This window comes from Anomaloglossus baeobatrachus, chromosome 8 (assembly GCF_048569485.1).
Source record: "Anomaloglossus baeobatrachus isolate aAnoBae1 chromosome 8, aAnoBae1.hap1, whole genome shotgun sequence".
NCBI lineage: Eukaryota > Metazoa > Chordata > Amphibia > Anura > Aromobatidae > Anomaloglossus > Anomaloglossus baeobatrachus.
The window spans coordinates 4,441,568-4,466,589 of record NC_134360.1 but is presented as its reverse complement, the minus strand read 5'-3'; the positions used below and the strand labels follow the sequence as shown (position 1 = coordinate 4,466,589).

The following is a 25,022-nucleotide window of genomic DNA, read 5'->3' as shown; positions in this document are numbered from 1 at the left end:
AGCAGAGGTAGCCCCGATGCGTCCAGAGATGGTAACCTCTGAGTTGGGGGAGTCAGGCCTGCCGTGCCCATGGCACATGTATATCTGGACTGGGAGCAGACGTGACCCCCGTGCGTCAAGAGATGGTAACCTCTGAGTTGGGGGAGTCAGGCCTGCCGTGCCCATGGCACATGTATATCTGGACTGGGAGCAGAGGTTGCCCCGATGCGTCCAGAGATGGTAACCTCTGAGTTGGGGGAGTCAGGCCTGCTGTGCCCATGGCCCATGTGTATCCATACTGGGAGCAGAGGTGACCCCCGTGCGTCAAGAGATGGTAACCTCTGAGTTGGGGGAGTCAGGCCTGCCGTGCCCATGGCCCATGTATATCTGGACTGGGAGCAGACGTGACCCCCGTGCGTCAAGAGATGGTAACCTCTGAGTTGGGGGAGTCAGGCCTGCCGTGCCCATGGCACATGTATATCTGGACTGGGAGCAGAGGTTGCCCCGATGCGTCCAGAGATGGTAACCTCTGAGTTGGGGGAGTCAGGCCTGCTGTGCCCATGGCCCATGTATATCTGGACTGGGAGCAGATGTGACCACCGTGCGTCAAGAGATGGTAACCTCTGAGTTGGGGGAGTCAGGCCTGCCGTGCCCATGGCCCATGTATATCTGGACTGGGAGCAGAGGTGACCCCGGTGCATTCAGAGATGGTGACCTCTGAGTTGGGGGAGTCAGGCCTGCTGTGCCCATGGCCCATGTGTATCCATACTGGGAGCAGAGGTGACCCCGGTGCGTCCAGAGATGGTGACCTCTGAGTTGGGGGAGTCAGGCCTGCCGTGCCCATGGCACATATATATCTGGACTGGGAGAAGACGTGACCCCCGTGCGTCAAGAGATGGTAACCTCTGAGTTGGGGGAGTCAGGCCTGCCGTGCCCATGGCCCATGTATATCTGGACTGGGAGCAGAGGTGACCCCGGTGCGTCCAGAGATGGTGACCTCTGAGTTGGGGGAGTCGGCCGTGCCCGTGGCCCATGTGTATCCAGACTGGCAGCAGAGGTAGCTCCGATGCGTCCAGAGACGGTGACCTCTGAGTTGGGGGAGTCAGGCCTGCCGTGCCCATGGCCCATGTGTATCCATACTGGGAGCAGAGGTAGCTCCGATGCGTCCAGAGACGGTGACCTCTGAGTTGGGGGAGTCAGGCCTGCCGTGCCCATGGCCCATGTGTATCCAGACTGGGAGCAGAGGTAGCCCCGGTGCGTCCAGAGCGGTAACCTCTGAGTTGGGGGAGTCAGGCCTGCCGTGCCCCTGGCCAATGTGTATCTGGACTGGGAGCAGGAACAGGACTGAAGCAAGTGGAGTATCCGACACTACTCCTCCCAATGTGCAGCTGAGCATGGACCTGGGCTGGGTGGTGTCCAGTATGTCCCTACCCTGCAAGTGAAAGCCACAGAAACCGGGCCGGGTTCAGGCCGGTGCCCGGCAGAGGGCCTTTCTGATAAAACTGTGCGGATTTGAAGAGTGGTTCGCGCTCATCCATCCCAATGCATAATGCACTGGATCTGTATAGAGGAGATGTTGGGGAACGCCCTCCTGGTGCAGCTGTGATCACAGGCAAAATGTCTTTAAGACTCAACCTGATAAATCTCACATAGATCTGCCAGAAAGGAAAGGCTCCTGATAGAGGCTGGAAGAAGCGTGGATTAATCTGCGTTGCTGTCAATAAACCGAAGGTCCAGTCCATGAAGTGGTGAAAAGTGCTTTATCTACGCGTTTCGGAATAAAAACCCACTTCATAAGAATCCTTCGGTGCCTGTTCTGATAATGGAGTTGGGTTTCCCTCCCAAACGCGTAGATAAAGCACTTTTCACAACCTCATGGTCTGGACCTTTGTTTTATCTACAGCAGTGCAGATGGTTCCCCGCTTCTTCCAGCCTCTATCTGTAACCTCCAGCCTTCGGGCTCCTGGACCTTGCGGTTGTTGTTTTTGCTCCTATACCGGTGGTGTCACACCCGGCGCGCGGCCTGGTCTCGTGTTCCCCTTTTCTTTTCTTGGGTAGGACCCTATTGCGCTGATTCTCCTCAGTATTACAGAAAACAAAGGCTGGACCAGAAACTTCTCCTATATAGAAGAGAGGACAGCGCGGTGCTAACCTGAGCATAGCCGCGTGTGGTACAATGGAAATGCATGAAATCGCACTCACCGATTGGAAAATGCATGAAGCGTATTTCATTCCGGTCTGCCTCAGCCAGGTGGACTCGGCCACGTATGCTGCTTCCACGGAAAAGGTGCAGAACGGATCCTCCACAAAAGAATAATGAAGTGAGAGAATATAAGTCCGTGCAGCGATCCCAGGAACCGGAGTGATACTGCATACAAGATACAGAGATTTATTGATGCCGGTAAAAAGTTATATTTACAACGCGTTTCAGCCATGCATGGCCTTCATCAGGTAAAAATACATAAAAATACATACCGTACAGTCCTATGTACACAAATAAACCAACCATCTCCGCTTCAGAAAACAAAGGCTGTAATACTATCAAAGAGCCCCCTCCCATGACAGATCTACCGAGCTCCCAATTAGACCACTCAGTGGACCATGTCTGGCTTTTCCACTAGGCCAGGACCTGAAAACCAAAAGAGCCCCCTAAGACACCTGATGTCTTGCGAACCAATCCACCAATCAGTCTCACAATGAAAGAATCTACTGAGACAAGGAAAGTTGTATGAGGCGTCGCTCCCACCGACACACACGAGTCTTAGGACAGAAGTGTCCGGCTGCGTCCTACGTGTTTAGGGACCGATTATTGGGAATTGCTCTTGAATCTCTCACACGTCATCTGGAAGAACAAAGGACTAAAGCCTGTGTGACCCATAACATTTATTGCTCCAATATGGGGACTGACAAATCCAATGGTTGTCGATCTTCCACAATTGCAATTTGGAAACACTGGGAAAATCCATAAGACCCCAATGATTCCACGACCAGAGATTGAAGAGCCTTTCCAGTGAGTGGCTGTCCATATCATAGGGCCATGTGTAGTACAACCGCCATGGAATGCGTTAATCTTACAGTTGTCCACCATGACACACGGTATCCAGAAGCTGCTGTTGTCTTCCATGCAAGCCAATCTGGTCAACAATGCACTAATGACTATTTTCTCAAGTGTTGCTTCCCATTGAGACGTTGACCAATCAAGGGACCAATTGATGTCTAAAGTAATGTGGAGTCCCTGCAAGAAAATCCCGGTGCAGCGTCTGGGAACCAGCGTTTATCATCCCAGGAATAACGGCCTATGTGAACACGTAAAGGAGGCTCTAAGTCAAAAGCTGAAGATGCCGGTGGAGACTGAAGGAAAGCGATGGTAATTTTACCTGTTACATCTTTTGTTTGCTTACCTAGAGGTTCCTCAGACCAATACTCGGTTCTGCGCTGTGAACTGTTTTTATGGGCAAAGGGTCAGGGCCCTTTTGATCTGATTAATGAGCTTTGGGGGAATAACCCTGAAACTCCAGAAGACTTTGAAGTGGAAAATGTCCTCGACTTAGGGAGAGAGAATGCAGAAACCGAGAAACCTGGCACATGAGAATGTGACCTGAGCCCAAACCAACAAAAACCAGTATGACCGTAATGCCGGACTGAGGGTCTGCGAGGGGAGCAAAGGTTTGGGTGTTGGTTCCGATGTTGCAGAACAAGTTCCTGGCTGCCTCGGAGGGACCCTGCACGGTTTCCCAGGGTCTGAAGGATCTTAACTATGTTCTGACCCTGATGAACGTATAAACTGTCAGAAGGTCTGTCATATTAACATGATCAAAGCTCAACATGACCGGGAGCCTCTATCCTGCCTGTCCACAGACTGCCCGAGGAGGGGAAGGGCGGCCTGCTCATCTCAGTTACTGGGGTACAGGTTAAAAGCATTTTACCAAGGGCCAGAGGTAGAGATCTACTAAAATTGTGCAAAGGGCCATAAAAGCTGTGAACTTTTATTTCGGGCCATTGGGCTACCAGAAAGCCAAACCCAAGGAGGGTTCATCTCTGGGAGTTTAAAGATCATCTTTCCTGACACCTAGACCTGGTGAGCCCGAGCCTAAAAGAATGGGCAGATAGTCCGTTGTTACCCAAGCTGGACGTCCCCATTCCTTTTAGTAAGGGGGGGATGCCAGAAAATGAACTATTAGCTCCCTGTCCAGTTACAGACCTGAGATTTCCAAATTAAAATGAGAGATTGTCTTGGAAATCCCCGGTAGCGGTAGAGGACCCGGGCTGAGCTGCCTGCTCCAAGCTGCGGGTCCTATGGCGCTCCCAGAAGTGTGAAGGTAGAGAGAATATGCCTGGACTGAAGTCCCGACTGTGCTCCTCACCCCAAGCTGTGCCCGGGGCTAACTATGTGTGAAGATGCTCCTTCCTTTTCCTCAAGTGGTGCCCGCTCCCCAGGTGGTTGTCCTAATGAGCGGGAAAGTCCCATGCTTCTTGATGGCCACACACACACCCCCGCCCCCCCGCCTACTAAAGGCCACCGCCCCCACCCCCACCCGGTGGGAAAGCACCTGACTGTGTGTGGTTTGTGGATGTGAGAAAGAAACACCAACAGTTAACCTCTTCCTTACCCGGGATGAGTACTGCACCTTAAGTGAGGTGCAGTACCCTGTGGTGACTGAGGCCTCAGGGGTGCCACATATACATACCAGTGCATATAATCATATTATTAACTGTCTGTCACTGACATAAATCTGGTCTACATCGCAATGAGAAATTAGTGGTTTTCGACGCTCACATCACGTTTTCCACCTGCAGCTTCATTTCTCTCCTTTATATTCACTAAAGGCGGCGTTACACGAGACGATATATCGGGCGATATGTCGTCGGGGTCACGGATTCTGTGACGCACATCCGGCATCGTTCGCGACGTTGTTGCGTGTGACACCTACGAGCGTCTCAGAACGATCACAAATAGGATGTAATTCGTGGATCGTTGACACGTCGTTCATTTTTAAAAAATTGTTCGCTTTTGGGGACGCAGCCAACATATTGCTCCATTTTACACCCTGCCAACGACGAACAACATTCAAACGACCGCCTGGGTGCAACAATATGTCGTTGATCGCTGATGCGTTTATATTGAGATCGTTATGTGTGACAACAAATAAACGACCTGTAAGCGATACCGGCAAATCGTAACTACGATCTGGGCGTGTCACGTCGCACATGTGATCGTCAGATAAATTGTAGCGTGTAACGGGGCCTTTAGAAGTTTCTTGTAGTTGATGTAAATCAAAGACTGAACAGAATCACCGGCACCAGCTCAGATTAGAAAGGGGAGGCCTAAAGCGGGGCTCTGAGGTGTCGGCACAGCGCACCCCGGCTGCACCCCGACTCATCCCGCTGCTGGTAAATGATGGGAATAAACACACAAAAACAGTAAATATGTGGAAAAACACTTTACAAGACCACGTTCTACCCAATGCCCCCTATATAATAGGGAGGATTAAAATGTCTGTCGCTCATCGGTGGCGTCCAGGTCCTGACACTCCCAGAAGTCACTGCGTCTTCAGCACATTCACCACGTCATGGTCCTACAGGAGCAGCAGGTCTTTTGAACCACTCTGAAGAGTGCTGCTCCTGCAGGACCATGGCGTGGTGAATGTGCTCAAGACTCAGTGGTTATTGCTGTACTATATATAGTATATATAGGGCATTGCGGTGGCTCAGTGGTTAGTATTGTACAATACATAGGACAGGATGGTGGTTCAGTGGTTAGCATTGTAATATATATATATAGAGAGAGAGAGAGAGAGAGCAGCATAGTGGCTCAGTGGTTAGTGATAAAACGGAGGAGGAAATACTGGGCACTCTCCACATTCAGCGGTGAATGGTCTGCATTCTGGAGCCATATACACCGAATCTGTCAATTAAGTACTGGCTAATGAGAGGGAAAAACCGTGGTGCTCTTTTCACAAGAAAAACACTTGTAGAACATAGAAAAGTAGAATGCAGAAGCGAAACGGTCGTCGTCCGACGTGCCTCGTGCACCCCCGCCCCCCCATTGCCTACACTGTTTTATCTAATGATGGAATAAAGGATTTTTGGACACTATAAACTCAGTAAGTGCCTTTCCATTCTACTTTTCTAAGCCTCAGTGGTTAGCACTGTACTGTATATAGAGCAGCATGATGGCTCAGTGGTTAGCACTGTACTGTATATAGAGCAGCATGTTGGCTCAGTGGTTAGCACTGTACTGTATATAGAGCAGCACGGTGGCTCAGTGGTTTTCACTGCACCAATCTTTGCTGCAGTTTTTCAGATAGTAATTGCCCATTACGGTTGGACCTGTTGATGCATTTTTGCACGATAAAACCACGTTATGATAATCTGTTGTGTGACTCTTCTAGAATTTACATTTGACTGTAAAGAAAACCGGTTGTTTGTGAATCATACGTCGCGCTCCACATTGAACCCTCTGGGGCTACAGGGGACCAAATATGACAAAGTTTTGTATTTTGTGAGACAGTCGTCCTGCGGCGCGCTGCGGTGTGCTGCGGCGCGATGCGGTGTGCTGCGGCGCGATGCGGTGTGCTGCAGCGAGTCGTGTTGCGTTCCCGGTCACAATCATTAGATGTAAAGTCGCAGAGCAGATGTGATCTTATATTAACCCTCACACTGCCGTGTATCACTAGCCGAAATCTATGACCATTTATTAAGTTACGCTCAAGCAGAGGATTTTTATGTGTTTTTTATCACTGAAAATTTTAAATTAAAAAAACATTACTTTTTTTTAGCATTTTTGGTGTTTGGGGTTTGTTTTTTTAGTTTTTGTGTTTGAGGATTTTTTTTGTCAATCAAAAGAAAATACTGAAAAAATGAACGTTTGCTTCATTTAACAAATTAAAAAATGCACAAAAACCCATGTGTGTGCACTATAGGGCGATATATTCCCATTGAGATGAATAGGAAGCTTATTGAAGAGTAAATAAAATGTTCTTTTTAATGTGGTTTTCCGCACAGTGTGAACATGAACATAACGGGCTAATCACAGAGCAGCGTCTGCAGGGACTCTCCAGATCACTCTGCCCCCTGCTGGTGACACCGCAGAACCGCAGCCGTGGTCTAGAGAACGTATGCACTCTGCTGACATGTTCAGCCTTTATAGAGGCGATTTTATGTGTATTTTATATATGTATTTTATATGTGTTCACTTGTTGCTTTTTGTTTTCTTTTTTTATATTCACCATCTCGTGTGTTTGGATTTTCTCTGTGTTTTCAGCTCATTCATCAGTGGTGACTTTGTGGTAAAAATGAAAAATACATTTAATACCCGGGATACAATCTTCCGTCAGTCTAAGGCCCGATAACCGAGGCATATGGCAAGCGTGATAATGAAAAGGGCCCATCTTACTCCAGCAGCGTCTTCATTAAGACTGGGGCACAATCACCAATCTTAAAGGGGATCTGTCAGCAGGATCGTCCCTCCTGAGCTGTCTGTACGACCGCAGGTCATAAGAAGCTGAAAACAATGACACCAAGATATCTGCCATCCGATGTTTTATTCCAGAGAAATCCATGTTTTTCTTTTATGTAAATGAGCTATTAAGATCTATGGGCGGGGCACTGATCTCCCTGAGACTCCACCTCCAGGGATTAGTATAAATGACAAGGAGGCGTTGCCAGTGTGAGACATGTACATCAAGGGAGCAGACTGTCAGTCATTACGTGTCTCACACTGGTAAAACTCACTGTCATTTACACTAATCCCTGGAGGCGGAGTCTCAGGCAGCTCAGTGCCCCGCCCATAGATCTTAACAGCTCATTTACATATAAGAAAATGTTGATTTCTCAGCAAGAAGACATCGTATTGCGGATATCTTGGTGTCACTTTATTCAGCATTCTCTGCCTAGCGGCCCGTATAGACGGCTCACGAGGGGCGACGCAGGTGACATATGCCCTTTAATGAGTTGAATTTGCAGAAACCTCTTAGTTCTGTGGATTCTTTGCGTTCAGCTCTTTACATTGTTCTCTTTTTATTGGTTTATTGCAGAAAGTCGGTCAATTTTTACCGAAAATAACAAACTGCAATGGGGGTTGAATAATTTTGATTGTGTGTAAATATCCAGTGAGCGGCTGCCGGCAGGTAATGGCCGCCTGTACCCATGAGTGACTCTGTCACTGGTAATGGCAATGCTGCCGGCAGGTAATGGCTGCCTGTGCCCATGGGCGACTGTCCCTAGTTATGGCAATGGCCGCCTGTGCCCATGAGTGACTCTGTCCTTGGTAATGGCATTGCTGCCGGCAGGTACTATCCGCTTGTGCCCATGGGCGACTGTCCCTAGTTATGGCAATGCTGCCGGCAGGTAATGGCCGCCTGTGCCCATGAGTGACTCTGCCCCTGGTAATGGCATTGCTGCCGGCAGGCACTATCCGCCTGTGCCCATGAGTGACTCTGCCCCTGGTAATGGCATTGCTGCCGGCAGGCACTATCCGCCTGTGCCCATGAGTGACTCTGCCCCTGGTAATGGCATTGCTGCGGGCAGGCACTATCCGCCTGTGCCCATGGGCGACTGTCCCTAGTTATGGCAATGCTGCCGGCAGGAAATGGCCGCCTGTGCCCATGAGTGACTCTGTCCCTGGTAATGGCATTGCTGCCGGCAGGTAATGGCCGCCTGTGCCCATGAGTAACTCTGTCCCTGGTAATGGCATTGCTGCCGGCAGGTAATGGCCGCCTGTGCCTATGGGCGACTGTCCCTAGTTATGGCAATGCTGCCGGCAGGTAATGGCCGCCTGTGCCCATGAGTGACTCTGTCCCTGGTAATGGCATTGCTGCCGGCAGGTAATGGCCGCCTGTGCCCATGAGTGACTCTGTCCCTGGTAATGGCATTGCTGCCGGCAGGTAATGGCCGCCTGTGCCTATGGGCGACTGTCCCTAGTTATGGCAATGCTGCCAGCAGGTACTATCCGCCTGTGCCCATGGGCGACTGTCCCTAGTTATGGCAATGCTGCCGGCAGGTAATGGCCGCCTGTGCCCATGGGCGACTCTCCCTAGTTATGGCAATGCTGCCGGCAGGTACTATCCGCCTGTGCCCATGGGCGACTGTCCCTAGTTATGGCAATGCTGCCGGCAGGTAATGGCCGGCTGTCCCTAGTTATGGCAATGCTGCCGGCAGGTAATGGCCGCCTGTGCCCATGGGCGACTCTCCCTAGTTATGGCAATGCTGCTGGCAGGTACTATCCGCCTGTGCCCATGGGCGACTGTCCCTAGTTATGGCAATGCTGCTGGCAGGTAATGGCCGGCTGTCCCTAGTTATGGCAATGCTTCCCGTCTGTTGGCCATTTGCCATCACTGATGAAGGCCCGTCAGGTGCCAGTAGTGGAGGTGACATGATGTACAGGCGTATAATGAAGCACCGGGACATGGACGTTCTCGTATAAACCTCCTGTCTCTTGTCTTCCAGGTCATGGATTGTACGATGCCGGTGATCGGTGAACACCAAGTGGAGGATCGGCAGCTGATAGCGGAACTAGTTGTTAACAAGATGAATTATGTTTTGTCGAAAACTCCGATTCCTTCCCCGCAAAGACCAACGGCAACCGCACAGCCACAGGTACCATGAACAGCGCAACATAAAGGAGCAGTCCAGGGCTAATATACTGATGACCTGTTTGCAGGATAGATAATATCAGATTAGGATCCGTCCCCAGCTCCTGACTGACCAGCTGCTATCTGCTCCCAGAGAACGCACCTTATGTAACATTCCCTGGAGTAGGAGACACATGTAATAGGGCTTCCACAGACAGTTTGCACAAGGTCCGGGTAACCCTGGCCTTTACCCTTTCACCCCTAAACAGGAATCTGGATTTACGCAGGGCCCCCTGTGTTACATTCACTGCGGTGTTGCTGACCCGTGGAGCGAGCGGGCAGAAAGAAAGGGGGGAGGGTCGTTACCATGAGATGAGAGCAAAGTCAGGGACAGACGGTCATGTAAACTGAAAAATAAGCCGAGCGGAAGAGCCCAAGAGCAGGAGTGTTCAGGATACAAGGGCGAGACACAGGGGCCGGGTAGAGCCAACTACTGCTGGCAGCCAGAACCAGGAGGACTAAATAGGGAGCGGCGTTACCCAAGGCCCCACAGCCGAGAGCAGGTAATAGCATCTTGTGGTTCATCCTAGACTCCCTATCACATCACCAGAGAGGATTTATCAAACGTTAAAGGGATTGTCCACCTTCAGGGACAGATGTTTATTTATTTTTCTTCTTGTACTTTTATATTTGGATCTAAAAATTATTTTTTCAATTAGGTTTCACTAAAAAAAATTCACTGTTTGGTTTTTATAGAGTCTTTGTTTCCCAACACAAAGGCTCGGTGAAAAATCAGCCAAGAGGAGCTAAAAAAAGACAGATAAGAGGTGCAAAACTCCCCGGCCCATCAGAATGAGCTCACTGATAGACACACAGTTAACTCACTCTGGAGCCCACAATAGACAGTGCAACACAGAAGCTACAAAAGGCAGACGGTGCAAGGTTTCCCCAATGTAGACCCCTCCAGGCCGGGACCCTGTGCTCTGAACTGGCTGATCACTGGTAGCCCGTAATGTGGAGGCGATTATACCTGGAGATAACGGTAATCTCCGCACGGGATTATTTATTGCACATGAACAGTTTTGCAGGAATCCGTTGTATCATCACATGATGAGCACTAGATGGCGCTTGTAGACTGTAGTAAGGCTCCACCGCGGAGTCCAGATCATCGCTGAGGATGTAGCAGGAGAATAATTAAAGGGGCTGTCAGGCCTGAAAAATACAATGTATAAAGCTGCAGGGGGCAAACCCCCCCCCCCACACAAAAACAGCGCTGAGCCCGGGAGTGATGACTGCCTGGTGTCCTGACTGCTGGTGCCTGCGATCGACTGCAGCGGTCAAGTGACTGTGACATTAGAAGCAGACAGCAATAATACATATTACCTGTATGTGTGTATATATACAGCTCTGGCAAAAATTCAGAGACCCTGCAGATTGTCAGTTTTTCTGATTTTTCTCTATTTCTGAGTGAAATGTAAATTGTTCTTTATTCTATAATCTGCTGACGACGTCTCCGAATTTCCAGCAATAAATGTTGTATTTTCAGAAAATGAGAAATGGTGAAAATAACAGAACAATGCACAGAATGCGCAGCGCTTTCACCTCAAATAATGCAAAGAAAACAAGTTCCTCATCATTTACACACAACAATATAATAATGTTTTACCTCAGGAGGATTCAGAAATCAATATTCTGTGGAATAACCATGATGTGTAATCCCAGCTTTCCTGCGTCTTGGCCGCTTTCCTCCAGTCTTCACACTGCTTTTGGGTGATCTTATGCCCCTCTTGGTGCAGAAATATAAGCAGTTCTTCTTTGTTTGATGGCTTGTGACTATCCATATTGCTCTTGATTACATTCCAGAGGTTTTCAATGGGGTTCAGATCTGGAGATTGGGCTGCCCATAACAGGGTTTTGATGTGGTGGTCCTTCATCCACACATTGATTGACCTAGCTGTGTGGCATGGCGCATTGTCCTGCTGGAAAAAACAGTCCTCAGAGTTGGGGAACATTACCTGAGCAGAAGGAAGCAACTGTTTTTCCAGGATAACCTTGTATGTGGCTTGATTCATAAGTTTTTCGCAAACCTTAATCTGCCCAATTCCAGCCTTGCTGAAGCATTATCATCATCACCAATCCTCCACCAAATTTCACAGTGGGTGCAAGATACTGTGGCTTGTCGCTTCTCCAGGTCTCCGTCTAGCCATTAGACGACCAGGTGTTGGGCAAAGCTGAAAATTAGACTCATCAGAGAAGATTACCTTACTCCAGTCCTCTATGGTCCAATTGAGCAGGTTAAACTTTGTTTAGGACGCATGAGTCAAGCCGCATACAAGGTTATCCTGGAAAAACAGGTGCTTCCTTCTGCTCAGGCAATGTTCCCCAACTCTGAGGACTGGTGTTTCCAGCAGGACAATGTGCCATGCCACACAGCTAGGTCAATCAATGTGTGGATGAAGGACCACTACATCAAAACCCTGTCATGGCCAGCTCAATCTCCAGACCTGAACCACATGGAAAACCTCTGGAATGTAATCAAGAGGAAGATGGATAGTCACAAGCCATAAAACAAGGAAGAACTGCTTACATTTCTGCACCAGTAGTGGCATAAGGTCACCCAAAAGCCGTGTGACAGACTGGTGGAAAGCGGCCAAGACGCATGAAAGCTGGGATTAATAATCCTGGTTATTCCACACAATATTGATTTCTGGATCTTCCTGAGGGTAACACATTATTATATTGTTGTTTGGAAATGATTATGAACTTGTTTTCTTTGCATTATGTGAGGTGAAATCAATGCATTGTTTAGAGATGAAGCAATGTCCTATCCTGGAGCCTGGTTGTGGCCTAATGGGGCACATGAATGGGGGTTGTGCTGATAATTGGACATTTTTAGGAAATCTTGGTGTATAAAGGGGCCCTAATTTTGCAGTGAAGATACGTGGTTTTCGTGGTTACTAGACATTCGGCAATGCTAGTCACACTTCCATCCTGGATAATCATGTATACATGGCGGGCGGCCTTGCCGATGGTCTCGTCTTCTCCATACTCAGTCATTAGTGACTGCTCGTTTCGTCAGGATGGAGATTGTTGTGAGGCTCATGTTTACGTCTTTGGCTCTAATGCCCCGAACTGTGCGACCTGTGAACATGTAAGGGCCAGGAATAGCCTCAACCAACAGTTTACATTGACCCTTTATTTCCTGGACAGCGAGCTCCAGTCCGGGCCAAGATTTCTTACATGGATCGGTTTCCTGCCATTCACTGCACTTGGACGTCTTCGCTCTTCTGTGAGCGGCTTCTTATTCTTGTTTTCAGCTGCTTGGTTCTATGAGGGAAAACCAGATCAATGAAAGATGGCGGCCGTTATACGTGGTCCGGGGAAGTGATGTCTGATCCCATATACCATCTGTAGAACACTTCTATAAAGCATAAAAACCTTCTGCTTATTTACTTTACTTCCTTGTATAGCGGCATCATATTCCACAGCGCTGTACAGACACTGAGTGTGTGATATCCACACCCTGAGCACTTAAAGGGCTTGTCCACAATAAATCCACCAGTCTGAAGTCTCTCTATGTGTCACTCTGTGACTGCAGAGTTGTGACTCCTCAGGTCTGCGCTGTCAGGATTCTCTGCAGTCAGAGCCGGGACGGCGGTCACGAGGCCACGAGTGTGTGATATCCACACCCTGAGCACTTAAAGGGCTTGTCCACAATAAATCCACCAGTATGAAGTTTCTCTATGTGTCGTTTTATGACTGCAGCCTTGTGACTCCTCAAATGGAGCTGAAATCTGCACAGCCGCTCCATTTTGTCCGGACGTCCTGTGCCTGGTAGACAATGAGAGTAATGAGTGCAACGGAGTCACCTAGACAATGCCAAACACACCCCGCGTGTTCCCCATCTGTTACTATAGTCTTTCTTTATTGTGGAGATGCCATGTAGCGCACTATTTCTGCTGTTTTTTAGGAATGCATCTTAGCTGTCCAACAGCTGATGAGGCCGGACTAGTGTGGACTAAGATACACCCCCTGGACTATTCTGGAGTAAGAGCCGCCCCCTGGACTTGTTCAGCACACGTATCTTTCCCCCTGAATGGTTCTGCCTCCTCTAATCACACCGCGCTTGGCCAGATTGCTCGTTTCCATAAACTTCCCGTCATATGGAAGGACCATGACACGTAGCATTCATGTGTTAGATTACCAGTTCCCATGATAAGGAATATATGGAGGCTGTCAATCATGCCGAGGCCGGACTAGTCTGGAATAAGAGACGTCCCTGGACTAGTCTGCAGTTAATGACACCCCCCGGACTAGTCTGGAGTAAGTGACGCCCCCCAGACTAGTCTGGAGTAAGCAACGTCCCCTGGACTAGTCAGGATTAAGCAACGCCCTCAAGGACTAGTCCTGTCTCATTAGCATATGCACAGCTGATTTAAGTATTAATTATGTTGCATTTATAAAAAGATGAACAATTTTACAGCAAATAAAATCTCTTTCCAGAGTAAAGGAATCGGTGTTGATCCCGCGAGAGCAGAGGTTGCGGCAATAAAGGGGCCGATCACAGGCATAGACCAGGTATATCAAGGCCTGGAAGACCTCAGAACTTGCTCCCAGCACTTCTCTGGATTGTGGGATTTTCCACACATTTTTTGCCTCATATTCACATTGTATACAATGGAGAAAATTAAAAATAACAACAAAATCCTAAAAAAACACAACAAAAACTAAAAGTGCAGCTTTCCAACAAGCGGTGAGTGAATTGGTGAGGCCTCTGCAGTTTATCATCTCATGGGCTTGTGAAATGCTTTTATGGCTCATGAGTCTTTGTTGCTTTTGGTTTTATGTCCTCCTGAGACATCACGGCCGAGGTAAATAAGTCGTCAGGAGCCATTAGCACTTGTAAAGTGAAGATTTCCGTCCCATCCATGGCGGCTTCTCCCACGAGGTTCTGGCTACTCAGTAACCGGCTCCTGTAAATGCGGAGGTGGACTTCATATGACACCGTACAGCGGGGAGTTAATGACTAGCGCAGTGTTTGCTGTTATATGGCGCTTCTGTGCTGCATTACTATTCTTGGTAATCACACTTTAATGATATGTCGCCATACTGTTCATGTGCAAACAGCCCTCACCAGCTAAAGTCTGGCCCCGATCATTCACCGGCCGAAGTCTTCCTGCCGTATACATCGGCGAGGCAGCCACAATGGAGAAATGGAGCCACTCCATAGTCAGAGTGGTCTGAAGCTAAGATTAGGGCAGTTCTAGACTTGGCTGCGCTCCACCAGCAGGTGAATAGTCTTATACCACGTAAAATACAGTACAAGGTGCTCATCTGATGGCGGTTGTGTGAACGTACCCGACAGGTGGAGTACTAATTCTGCTCCCGGTTGGTAATGCAGCTCAGGTTTTTTTTCCTTTACTTCTTTGTGTACAAATGATTGACGAAACTAGACCACTGTCTTGGACACAAAAGGACCAAAAATTGCCCACACCAACTCCATGTCTGAGGTTTACAGAGTTGTGGAGGGCTTTCATAGATTCGGTCAACCACTAGTAGCCAACAGACTTTCTGGGAGGCCAGTTCTGTAGTGGAGAGAGTCACGGGGGGGGCCAATATTGTCAGATTCGGCCAGGATCGGTCTAATGAGTTTGAGCCTCCCAACTCTCCACCGGCAGATGATGCCAAGGGAGAGACAGATCAGTACTGCGGCATTTCACCGGCTGATCATTTCGTTCTCCCTGGAGATGAGAACACAGGCGCTAGGAGAGATAACTGGGAGCCAAATCATCAGTCGATCACCAGCTATATAAAACAAATGCATTATTTCAGAGCCAAATGGTGGGTGGGGGCCTGTTGTATTTACCCTGAAGTACAGGAGCTTGGTACTCTGTGCAGCTCCCTGTTTAGCTTACATTTAGCTCACTTTTGTCAGCTACCAGATACCCTTCATGCCCAGTTACTTCCCTAAGAGTGCCAGAGACCCAGATCATGCTCTGTGATGCCCCTACGGGTGCCAGAGACCCAGATCATGCTCTGTGATGCCCCTACGGGTGCCAGAGACCCAGATCATGCTCAATGACTCCCCTACAAGTGCCAGAGACCCAGATCATGCTCAATGACTCCCCTACAAGTGCCAGAGACCCAGATCATGCTCAATGACTCCCCTACGAGTGCCAGAGACCCAGATCATGCTCAATGACTCCCCTACGCGTGCCACAGACAGAGATCATGGTCAATTACTCCACTACGAATACCACAGACCCAGATCATGCTCAATGACTCCCCTACGAGTGCCAGAGACAGAGATCATGGTCAATGACTCCTCTACGAGTGCCAGAGACCCAGATCATGCTCTGTGACTCCTCTACGAGTGCTAGAGACCCAGATCATGTTCAGTGACAACCCTACGAGTGCCAGAGATCCAGATCATGGTCAATGTCTCCACTACGAATACCACAGACCTAGATCATGCTCAATGATGCCCCTACGAGTGCCAGAGACCCAGATCATGCTCACTGACTCCCCTACAAATGCCAGAGACCCAGATCATGGTCAATGACTGCCCTACGAGTGCCAGAGACCCAGATCATGCTTGGTGATTCCTCTACAAGTGCAGAGACCCAGATCATGCTCGGTGACTCCTCTACAAGTGCGTATTCTCTAGCACCAGTCATTGGATTCTCGTGCTTGCTCTATAGTCACCGGTCACCCTGCAGTCTGATTGTCCAAAGAAACTCCAATCTAGGATTTAAACTTTCTTTGTGCATTGCAGCACATATTCTTGAGTATACAAAAGTTCAGAGTTTTTTTATTACTGTTAGAAGATGGGACGAGCTTCTTCACAAGCAGCAGGTTCAGGCGGCGTGCCATGGTTTCCTGCCCGATACTGCCGCACTGGGCACAGGCTCGATCATATGGATGTCACTTTGTGGATCTCTGCTCTGATGGAGCCTCTGTGATCCACCAAGGAGAGGCCATCGGTGTAACATTCTGGAATGTCTTGATCACCTTTAATGGCTTGATACCAGTAAAGTGTATGCGCGGTACCATAATCTATATTCCAGTAGCTAAGTCATAAATCTATTCCTGTTCCTTTCGTGTTTTTTTCTTGGTAAAGTCCAGATCTGGAAATGGTAAATCTAAATCTTGTTTCTCATTTCTGTTTTTCAGAGCGGAACGATGAAAGAATCCGAGCAGAGCAAGATTCCAGCACAACGACCTCCACCCCAAGGTTGTTTGCAGTACATTCTCGACTGTAATGGCGTTGCAGTAGGACCAAAACAAGTCCAGGCTGTGTGAGGGGGTGATGAAGAGGGGTTCTAGCCAAAAACATAAAAAAACAAAAATGTTGTGCAGTATTTGCCATGTGTCAGTGCTGACCTGGACTGTGTTTTCTATGCAGTGTCCCCTCCTCGTGTCTAGTCTCTGTGTCCTCGCCTGTGACGCTATCCTCTCCTTTCTCTTGTGGTTCAGAGCTGATGTTTCCAGTATACCCAGAATTGTGCCTAAGTCCAACCTGACTGTTTATTATAACTGATTTCTTTCTGTTTTTTTTACGTATTGTGGGAATAATAACGACGATCTCGCCTTTCAATCCTCGGACGGGACGTCAGGCGTGTGTGTGTGTGACGGCGTGTGGACACGTGACCTGGAGATCACTTGGTTACTTGCATGAAACGGTTCCGGACATCAATGAGATTAAGTCCAAGCTTCTCTGAGCTGGTGAATTTCGGGGCTACTTTGTTTTTTTGTAATTTTATAGATTTTGCTGTCATTGTTAGCATGAGTAGACTTAGTAAACATGGACTTTAGTACCGTCTGTTCCGTGACTCCATAAACCACATACTCATGCGGAGGTGTGCATTCTCGTGTCGGTGTGATTTGCACGCCATATTGATAGGCCACTAGTGCAATATTTGTGATACCCTGTGATATGTATCCACCTCTTCTGTCCTGGCTTTATTCTGGAAATCCTCGGATCTCTGGAGCTGTGACTTCGGCAGATCGCCTCCTTCTCCACCTCTTGCTTATTCCTTATTCCGTGTTCTTGTTGTCAGTCTGGGATGTAAATATTACAGAGACGCTCGGAGAGTTTCTCGGCTTCTTCTGCGTGTATCTCTCAATAGCCATATTGTGTGATGTGACTCACATTGTTTATAGCTTAGCACTACCCAAAGAGGCAATAGGCAATCATGCTGTGCTTGGGGTCGCGGGGACCACAGGTATTGCCTTCATTCTTACGTGGATCCAAAGATCTCAATGCCAGATCGGGTGGGCTAACTATGGCACGGATAGACCCCCTATAGAGAGACGTGGGAGGAGGTGTACAGATTAGAGAGATGGGGATTATATTTATACTTTATATTTGTGAACCCTCGGTGTAATGCTGAGCTGATGCTCTTGGTATGGATGGTCCTTCACCTGCTTTAGTTCTTTGCTTCTGCCGAGTCTTCACGCTTCTTCTTATCGGTTTTCTCATTATGACGTACGTTCCATTTGACCGTTAGAGTCACCACTGATTATTGCAAAATATCTTCAGAAACTGAAGGACTTTTTCTTACTGGCATAGGTGCTTTAATGAGGCTCGTGACACCACGGATCCTTGGTCAGAAGTGAAGTTCCTCGGTTGCCTAGTTGGGTAGACCGTCACCAGTGTGGCATACTGGCTCTTCAGTTCTCTAGTGTGTGGCATACCGGCTCTTTAGCTCTCTAGTATGTGGCATACTGGCTCTTCAGTTCTCTAGTGTGTGGCATACCGGCTCTTTAGCTCTCTAGTGTGTGGCATACCGGCTCTTTAGCTCTCTAGTGTGTGGCATATCGGCTCTTTAGCTCTCTAGTGTGTGGCATACTGGCTCTTCAGTTCACTAGGTCTGCATTTTTTTTTTAGATGGTTGTATTTAGAGGTGATCAAAAATATATGCAGGACCCTGGTCCAGTGGCCACTTTGGTAGTCCATGGCCACCAAATTAGAGGCTTTGCTACTGCCTCCTGCCTATTTCATAAGCCCAATGCGACATTGTCACTGAGGTGAGATGCATGCCGGGCTCCTAATCAGAAGAGGCAACAGGATCCCTCCAGGCAGGTGGCGGCACAGACGATCCTAATCAGAAGAGGCAGTGTGATCCGCCCAGGCAGGCAGTGGTGGCATAGACGATCCTAATCAGAAGAGGCAGCGGGATCCCCCCAGACAGGTGATGGCGGCATAGACACTCCTAATCAGAAGAGGCAGTGTGATCCGCCCAGGCAGGCAGCGGTGGCACAAATGCTCCTAATCACAAGAAGCAAGGGGACCCTCCCAGGCAGGTGACAGCACAGACACTCCATATCAAAAGAGGCAGTGTGATCCCCCCAGGCAGGCAGTGGTGCAGTCGCTCCATATCAGAAGAGGCAGTGGGATTCCCCCATACAAGCAGCGGTGGCACAGATGCTCCATATCAGAAGAGGCAGCAGAATCTCCCCAGGCAGGCAGTGGCGGCACAGACGCTCCATATCAGAAGAGGCAGCAGAATCCCCCCAGGCAGGCAGTGGCGGCACAGACGCTCCATATCAGAAGAGGCAGCGAGATCCCCCAGGGAGGTGGTGGTGGCACAGACGCTCCATATCAGAAGAGGCAGCAGAATCTCCCCAGGCAGGCAGTGGAGGCACAGACGCTCCATATCAGAAGAGGCAGCAGAATCCCCACAGGCAGGCAGTGGTGGCACAGACACTCTTAATCAGAAGAGGCAGTGGCGGCACAGATGCTCCATATCAGAAGAGGCAGTGGGACCCCCCCAGGCAGGCAGCAGTGGCATAGACGCTTCAGATCAGAAGAGGCAGTGGGACCCCCCCAGGCAGGCAGCAGTGGCATAGACGCTTCAGATCAGAAGGGGCAGTGGGATCCCCCAGGCAGGCAGCGGTGGCACAGACGCTCCATATCAGAAGAGGCAGCGGAATTACCCAGGCAGGCAGCGGTGGCACAGACTACTTACCCGGCAAAGGACCAGGGTTCTGCAAATTTTTTCATCATCTCTTATTGTGTTAGATGTGAAAACATGGATGATTTCTTTAGAAACCATCACTCTTGTCCATGAGCTGTGTCTAGTATTACAGGTCCGCGCCATCGGGGGAAATTATACTGATATTAATACTATGGATTATATACAGTAAAGTGTGAGATCTCGAGATTCACAGCCAGTGTGTACATGATGAGATCAGGATCAGGGAGTTTCATTGCTCTACCTTATCCTGTTATCCTTTTGTAAGCTTAGTAGAATTCAGTGAGACATAGTAACTAATCAAGCAGATAAAAATACAAACTGCATATGCCCCGATCCCCCCACCCACCTCTCAGCGCTGGCATCAATGATAGTGAATCTGAACTGAATCTGCACTGCTGCCCCACCCATACTCCCACCACCCACCTCTCCGCAGTGATAGTGAATCTGAACTGAATCTGCACTGCTGCCCCACCCATACTCCCACCACCCACCTCTCCGCAGTGATAGTGAATCTGAACTGAATCTGCACTGCTGCCCCACCCATACTCCCACCCACCTCTCCGCAGTGATAGTGAATCTGAACTGAATCTGCACTGCTGCCCCACCCATACTCCCACCACCCACCTCTCCGCAGTGATAGTGAATCTGAACTGAATCTGCACTGCTGCCCCACCCATACTCCCACCCACCTCTCCGCAGTGATAGTGAATCTGAACTGAATCTGCACTGCTGCCCCCACCCATACTCCCACCACCCACCTCTCCGCAGTGATAGTGAATCTGAGCTGAATCTGCACTGCTGCCCCACCCATACTCCCACCCACCTCTCCGCAGTGATAGTGAATCTGAACTGAATCTGCACTGCTGCCCCCACCCATACTCCCACCACCCACCTCTCCGCAGTGATAGTGAATCTGAACTGAATCTGCACTGCTGCCCCCACCCATACTCCCACCCACCTCTCCGCAGTGATAGTGAATCTGAACTGAATCTGCACTGCTGCCCCCACCCATACACCCACCCACCTCTCCGCAGTGATAGTGAATCTGAACTGAATCTGCACTGCTGCCCCCACCCATACTCCCACCACCCACCTCTCCGCAGTGATAGTGAATCTGAGATGAATCTGCACTGCTGCCCCACCCATACACCCACCCACCTCTCCGCAGTGATAGTGAATCTGAACTGAATCTGCACTGCTGCCCCCACCCATACTCCCACCACCCACCTCTCCGCAGTGATAGTGAATCTGAACTGAATCTGCACTGCTGCCCCCACCCATACTCCCACCACCCACCTCTCCACAGTGATAGTGAATCTGAACTGAATCTGCACTGCTGCCCCACCCATACTCCCACCACCCACCTCTCCGCAGTGATAGTGAATCTGAACTGAATCTGCACTGCTGCCCCCATCCATACTCCCACCACCCACCTCTCCGCAGTGATAGTGAATCTGAACTGAATCTGCACTGCTGCCCCCACCCATACTCCCACCACCCACCTCTCCGCAGTGATAGTGAATCTGAACTGAATCTGCACTGCTGCCCCCACCCATACTCCCACCCACCTCTCCGCAGTGATAGTGAATCTGAACTGAATCTGCACTGCTGCCCCCACCCATACTCCCACCCACCTCTCCGCAGTGATAGTGAATCTGAACTGAATCTGCACTGCTGCCCCCACCCATACTCCCACCCACCTCTCCGCAGTGATAGTGAATGCACTGAGAGGTGGGGGGGGGAGCAGTGAATATGCAACCTGTATTTACATACACTGGACTAGTGTGCACGAGACCCTCAAATCTATGGAGCTACAGCAAGATAACAGGATAGGGTAGAGCAATAAAACTGACTGATCCTGGGAGGTCTCCTGACAGATTTCCTTTAAGTCCTAGAATGAGTTTTAATAGTAATTTATGTGATACGTTAATTATTATTTTATTAACTCTGTGTTGAGTGTTGTGCTAATCGTGTTCTTCGTTCCCATGCGGAGTCTTCCCTTTACCAATATGTATCTTTCTCTTATGCATTTGTATTCTGACACCCCAAATATGCCCATACGTCCAGAATAATGCTATCCAAGGGCTTCTACCATTGGGCGTCAGTAGACATCATTTATCATGACAGACTATTAAGTCCGTTGCACTTTAACGACTGTTGTAGTGTTCACTGCTGAATACGAGGAAGAAATGGCAATGGGGGCTTGAGGAATACAATTGTTAGCGCTTCTAGTACAGCAATGATCGATGTTTTGTCATTTTGACTCCAAAGTGCAGCTAAAATAGTGATTGTAGGTTCACAACGGCCTTACTGGCTTCTAGTTATTACCTGTGACATACATTGCTCATCCTACGGTGGAGACATACGTACAATGGTTCCAGTTGGTGCATGCACTTATGTGTGGCCCACCGCTTCATTCTCTTGTCATTCATTGTGCACAGTTTGGCAGCAGGAAAGTGTTAATGGGAATCTGTCTGTGGGACCTATCCCTGCCCCCAAAATTGTATATTTAGGCTAGAAAATCCATCAACACCTTTATATCTTCTATCTGTTGCTGCATTCTTGAGTATTTAAATTTTTTCATTCATATGCGAGACATTAAGTGCTCTGAGCGTGACAAAGCACTTCCCAAGCCTCTGCCTCCCTAAGTTATTTCTCAGCACCAGATGTTTTAGCTTGATTCATAGTTCATTGTCTTTGTGATGTCAGGAGCCAGGCAAGGAAATCAGACAGTGAGTGTCAATCAAATTAAACAGTGCTGGGTGGGGAAATAAGTTATGGAGGCAGAGGCTTGGGAAGTGCTTTGTCACCCCCAGAGCACTTAATGCCTCATTTACATATACATGAAAATGTTGCATACTTGAGAATGCAGTAACAGATAGAAGATACAAAGGTGTCGATGACTTTATATTTAAAAGGCCTTCATGTGATTGGGGGTACTTGATCCTACTTACAGATTCCTTTTAAGCCAACGCAGGTCCACAAGAGGTTCATTCTGTTTCTATGATACACAAAGATTTCAGATTACTATATATTTTTGGCATGTAAGCATGTTTCGGTGCAATGTTGTGGGAAACGGGTCAGTTGTCTTAAAATGTAGATTTCATTGTTTTTTTTTTTAAGTTTCCTCTTTGTTAGATGTTTTGTTTTTTTTGTACAAAGCCAGATATGTGGCGCAGAATACATGATGGATGTGTGACGCAGTGATCAATGTGAAATATCCTGTACAGATTAATGTGTAATAAAGACAATACCATCTGCCTCCGTCTACGCTTCTTGGGTCTAAACATTCCAACGGATACAATATGACACCCACCTTGTCTGCAGCGCGTGGCCCCCGGACCTCATGTGGCCCCCCCGTACCTCGCCCGGACCCCACCGCTCACATTATTTGCTCAGCCGCCTTCAGCTGTAAAAAGTTGGAAGGTAAAGTAACCTCATAGAAGGTTCCCAAAGCTTTCAGTCGGAATCATTTTAAACAAAAATCATGAGAAAAGTGGGATTTTCTGAAGGACGTCGACTGTTTCATGTTTCAATGCCGGCATTTCTGTACGGCCAGACTGGGTCTTCTGACAGAAGGAATTTCAAGCCACATTTCCATTAGCCATTAATTTCCACATATGTACAGTACAGACCAAAAGTTTGGACACACCTTCTCATTCAAAGAGATTTCTTTATTTTCATGACTCTGAAAATTGTAGATTCGTCCTGCAACAGCAACGATATTCGGGATTAGAACGACGTGTCAACGATCAACGACTAGGTGAGTAATTTTGATCGTTAACGGTTGTTCCTGCGTTTCACGCGCAACGACGTCGCTAATGAGGCCGGTTGTACGTCACGAATTCCATGACCCCAACCACATCTCATTAGCGATGTCATTGCGTGTAAAGCCTGCTTAAGGCTAGGTTCACACTTCCATTGTTTTGCATCAGTCAAAATCTGTCACCTTGAGGAATTACGGTATCCTGCAAAATATTTTGCAGGAATCCAGTTTTTCCCCATAGACTTCTATTAGTGACGGATTGCGACTGATGACCTTGCGTTGCATCCGCTGCGTCGCGGTCAGTAGTTTTTTGACTGACCGCCGGGCGGGAGCAACACAGAATGTAACGTTTTTCTGGCCATCAAAATTGACGCACCGCGCAGGAATCCGCCACAGTCCGTCACGCTTGTAATGTATGTCTATGGTGCTGGATTCCGTCGTAATCCATCTTACAACGGAATCCAGCGCTGGATTCCGTCATGCTCTACTGAGCATGCCCAGCATGTTTGGCACACCCACTGGGCTGTCCCAAACACAAACGGATCATGACTGATCCGTCAAAAAACGGACGCACAGCGGATGCAACGGACGCAACGGATCAGTTTTTTCACAGGATTCCTGTGAAAGGAATCCTGTGAAAAACACATCCGTTGCATCAGTTGACAACTAAAAAACGACTGATCCGTTGCTGACGGATTTAAAACAACGGAAGTGTGAACCTAGCCTAAGGCTCTGTGACCATCAGTATTTACAGTAGATTTTTCTGCCGCAAAAATCAGTGTTGGCAGAAAAAATGCACAAAATCCGGGCCATTTGTGAGTGGTTTATGTATTTTTTCCTGTGTTTTTTTCCCCTCATTCATTTGAAAAGGTGAAAAAATTCTGAAACAATTCACGCTGCAGATTCGACAAAAATCTACAAGCAAAAAATAACCAGCAGCATGGGATTTCAGAAATCTCATTGCTAGTTCTGTAAAATTCTGCGTTTTTCTCTCGTGGTAACAATGCAGTGAGTGAAGAAATCTGCGGCGGCGTCTTCAGCCTCGGAGGAGAGCAGCGCTGGGCGCACGCTTAGGCTCTTATGTTACAACAATCTCTTTGAGACTACAATCATTTCTGCTGTTGGCTTTCATTAAATATTTTGCACAGTTACAGGCTCTTCCGTTCCCTAAAAATTCACAAAAAGACAGAAGCGTTAGACTCTCCAGTGCAGACAATCAGCTGAGCTGAATGATGGACTCTCAGTTAACTCATTCTGCAGCCAACAATAGGCAGCGCAAAATATGGAGGCTATAGAGGGCAAACGGGCAACATTTTTAATGAAAACCAAATGGAAACATTTTTTTAAGCTTCTATTGTCCTCAAAAGGGGAATCCCTGTTCTTTTGCTTTAAATATTTTTCCCAATTTTTGCAGCCCGATAACCCTAAATCCGGTCATGTCATTCTATAACCGCCATTACATTACATCAGGCAAATGTGCAATCCAGAGGTAGAAGGTGCGAGGCGTCCAGGGAACAGGCGCAATTGTATTCCTCATCTTCCATGCATGCTTCATCCTATAGACTGTCATTATAAATCATGAATCTTCATACAATAAGGCACGTAGATAGCCAGATAGTACAAACCGCACCAAAGTGAGTCCGCCGGTGCGGCCATGATGACACTCGGACGGATTTCCACCCAGCAGAGCAGGACGTGTGAGATCCGTTCGGTTCCGTATGTCGT

The 25,022-nt window shown here is 48.4% G+C and overlaps 1 protein-coding gene across 1 annotated transcript in view; it reads left to right on the top strand.

The window, feature by feature from the left end:
• Positions 1-25,022, top strand: part of SYN2 (synapsin II) — a 347,187-nt gene that overhangs the window by 305,319 nt on the left and 16,846 nt on the right. Inside the window, exons 10-11 of the mRNA XM_075321261.1 lie at positions 9,427-9,576; positions 16,725-16,785. Coding sequence (XP_075177376.1) covers positions 9,427-9,576; positions 16,725-16,785 — 211 coding nt within the window. The remainder of the gene's footprint in view (positions 1-9,426; positions 9,577-16,724; positions 16,786-25,022) is intronic.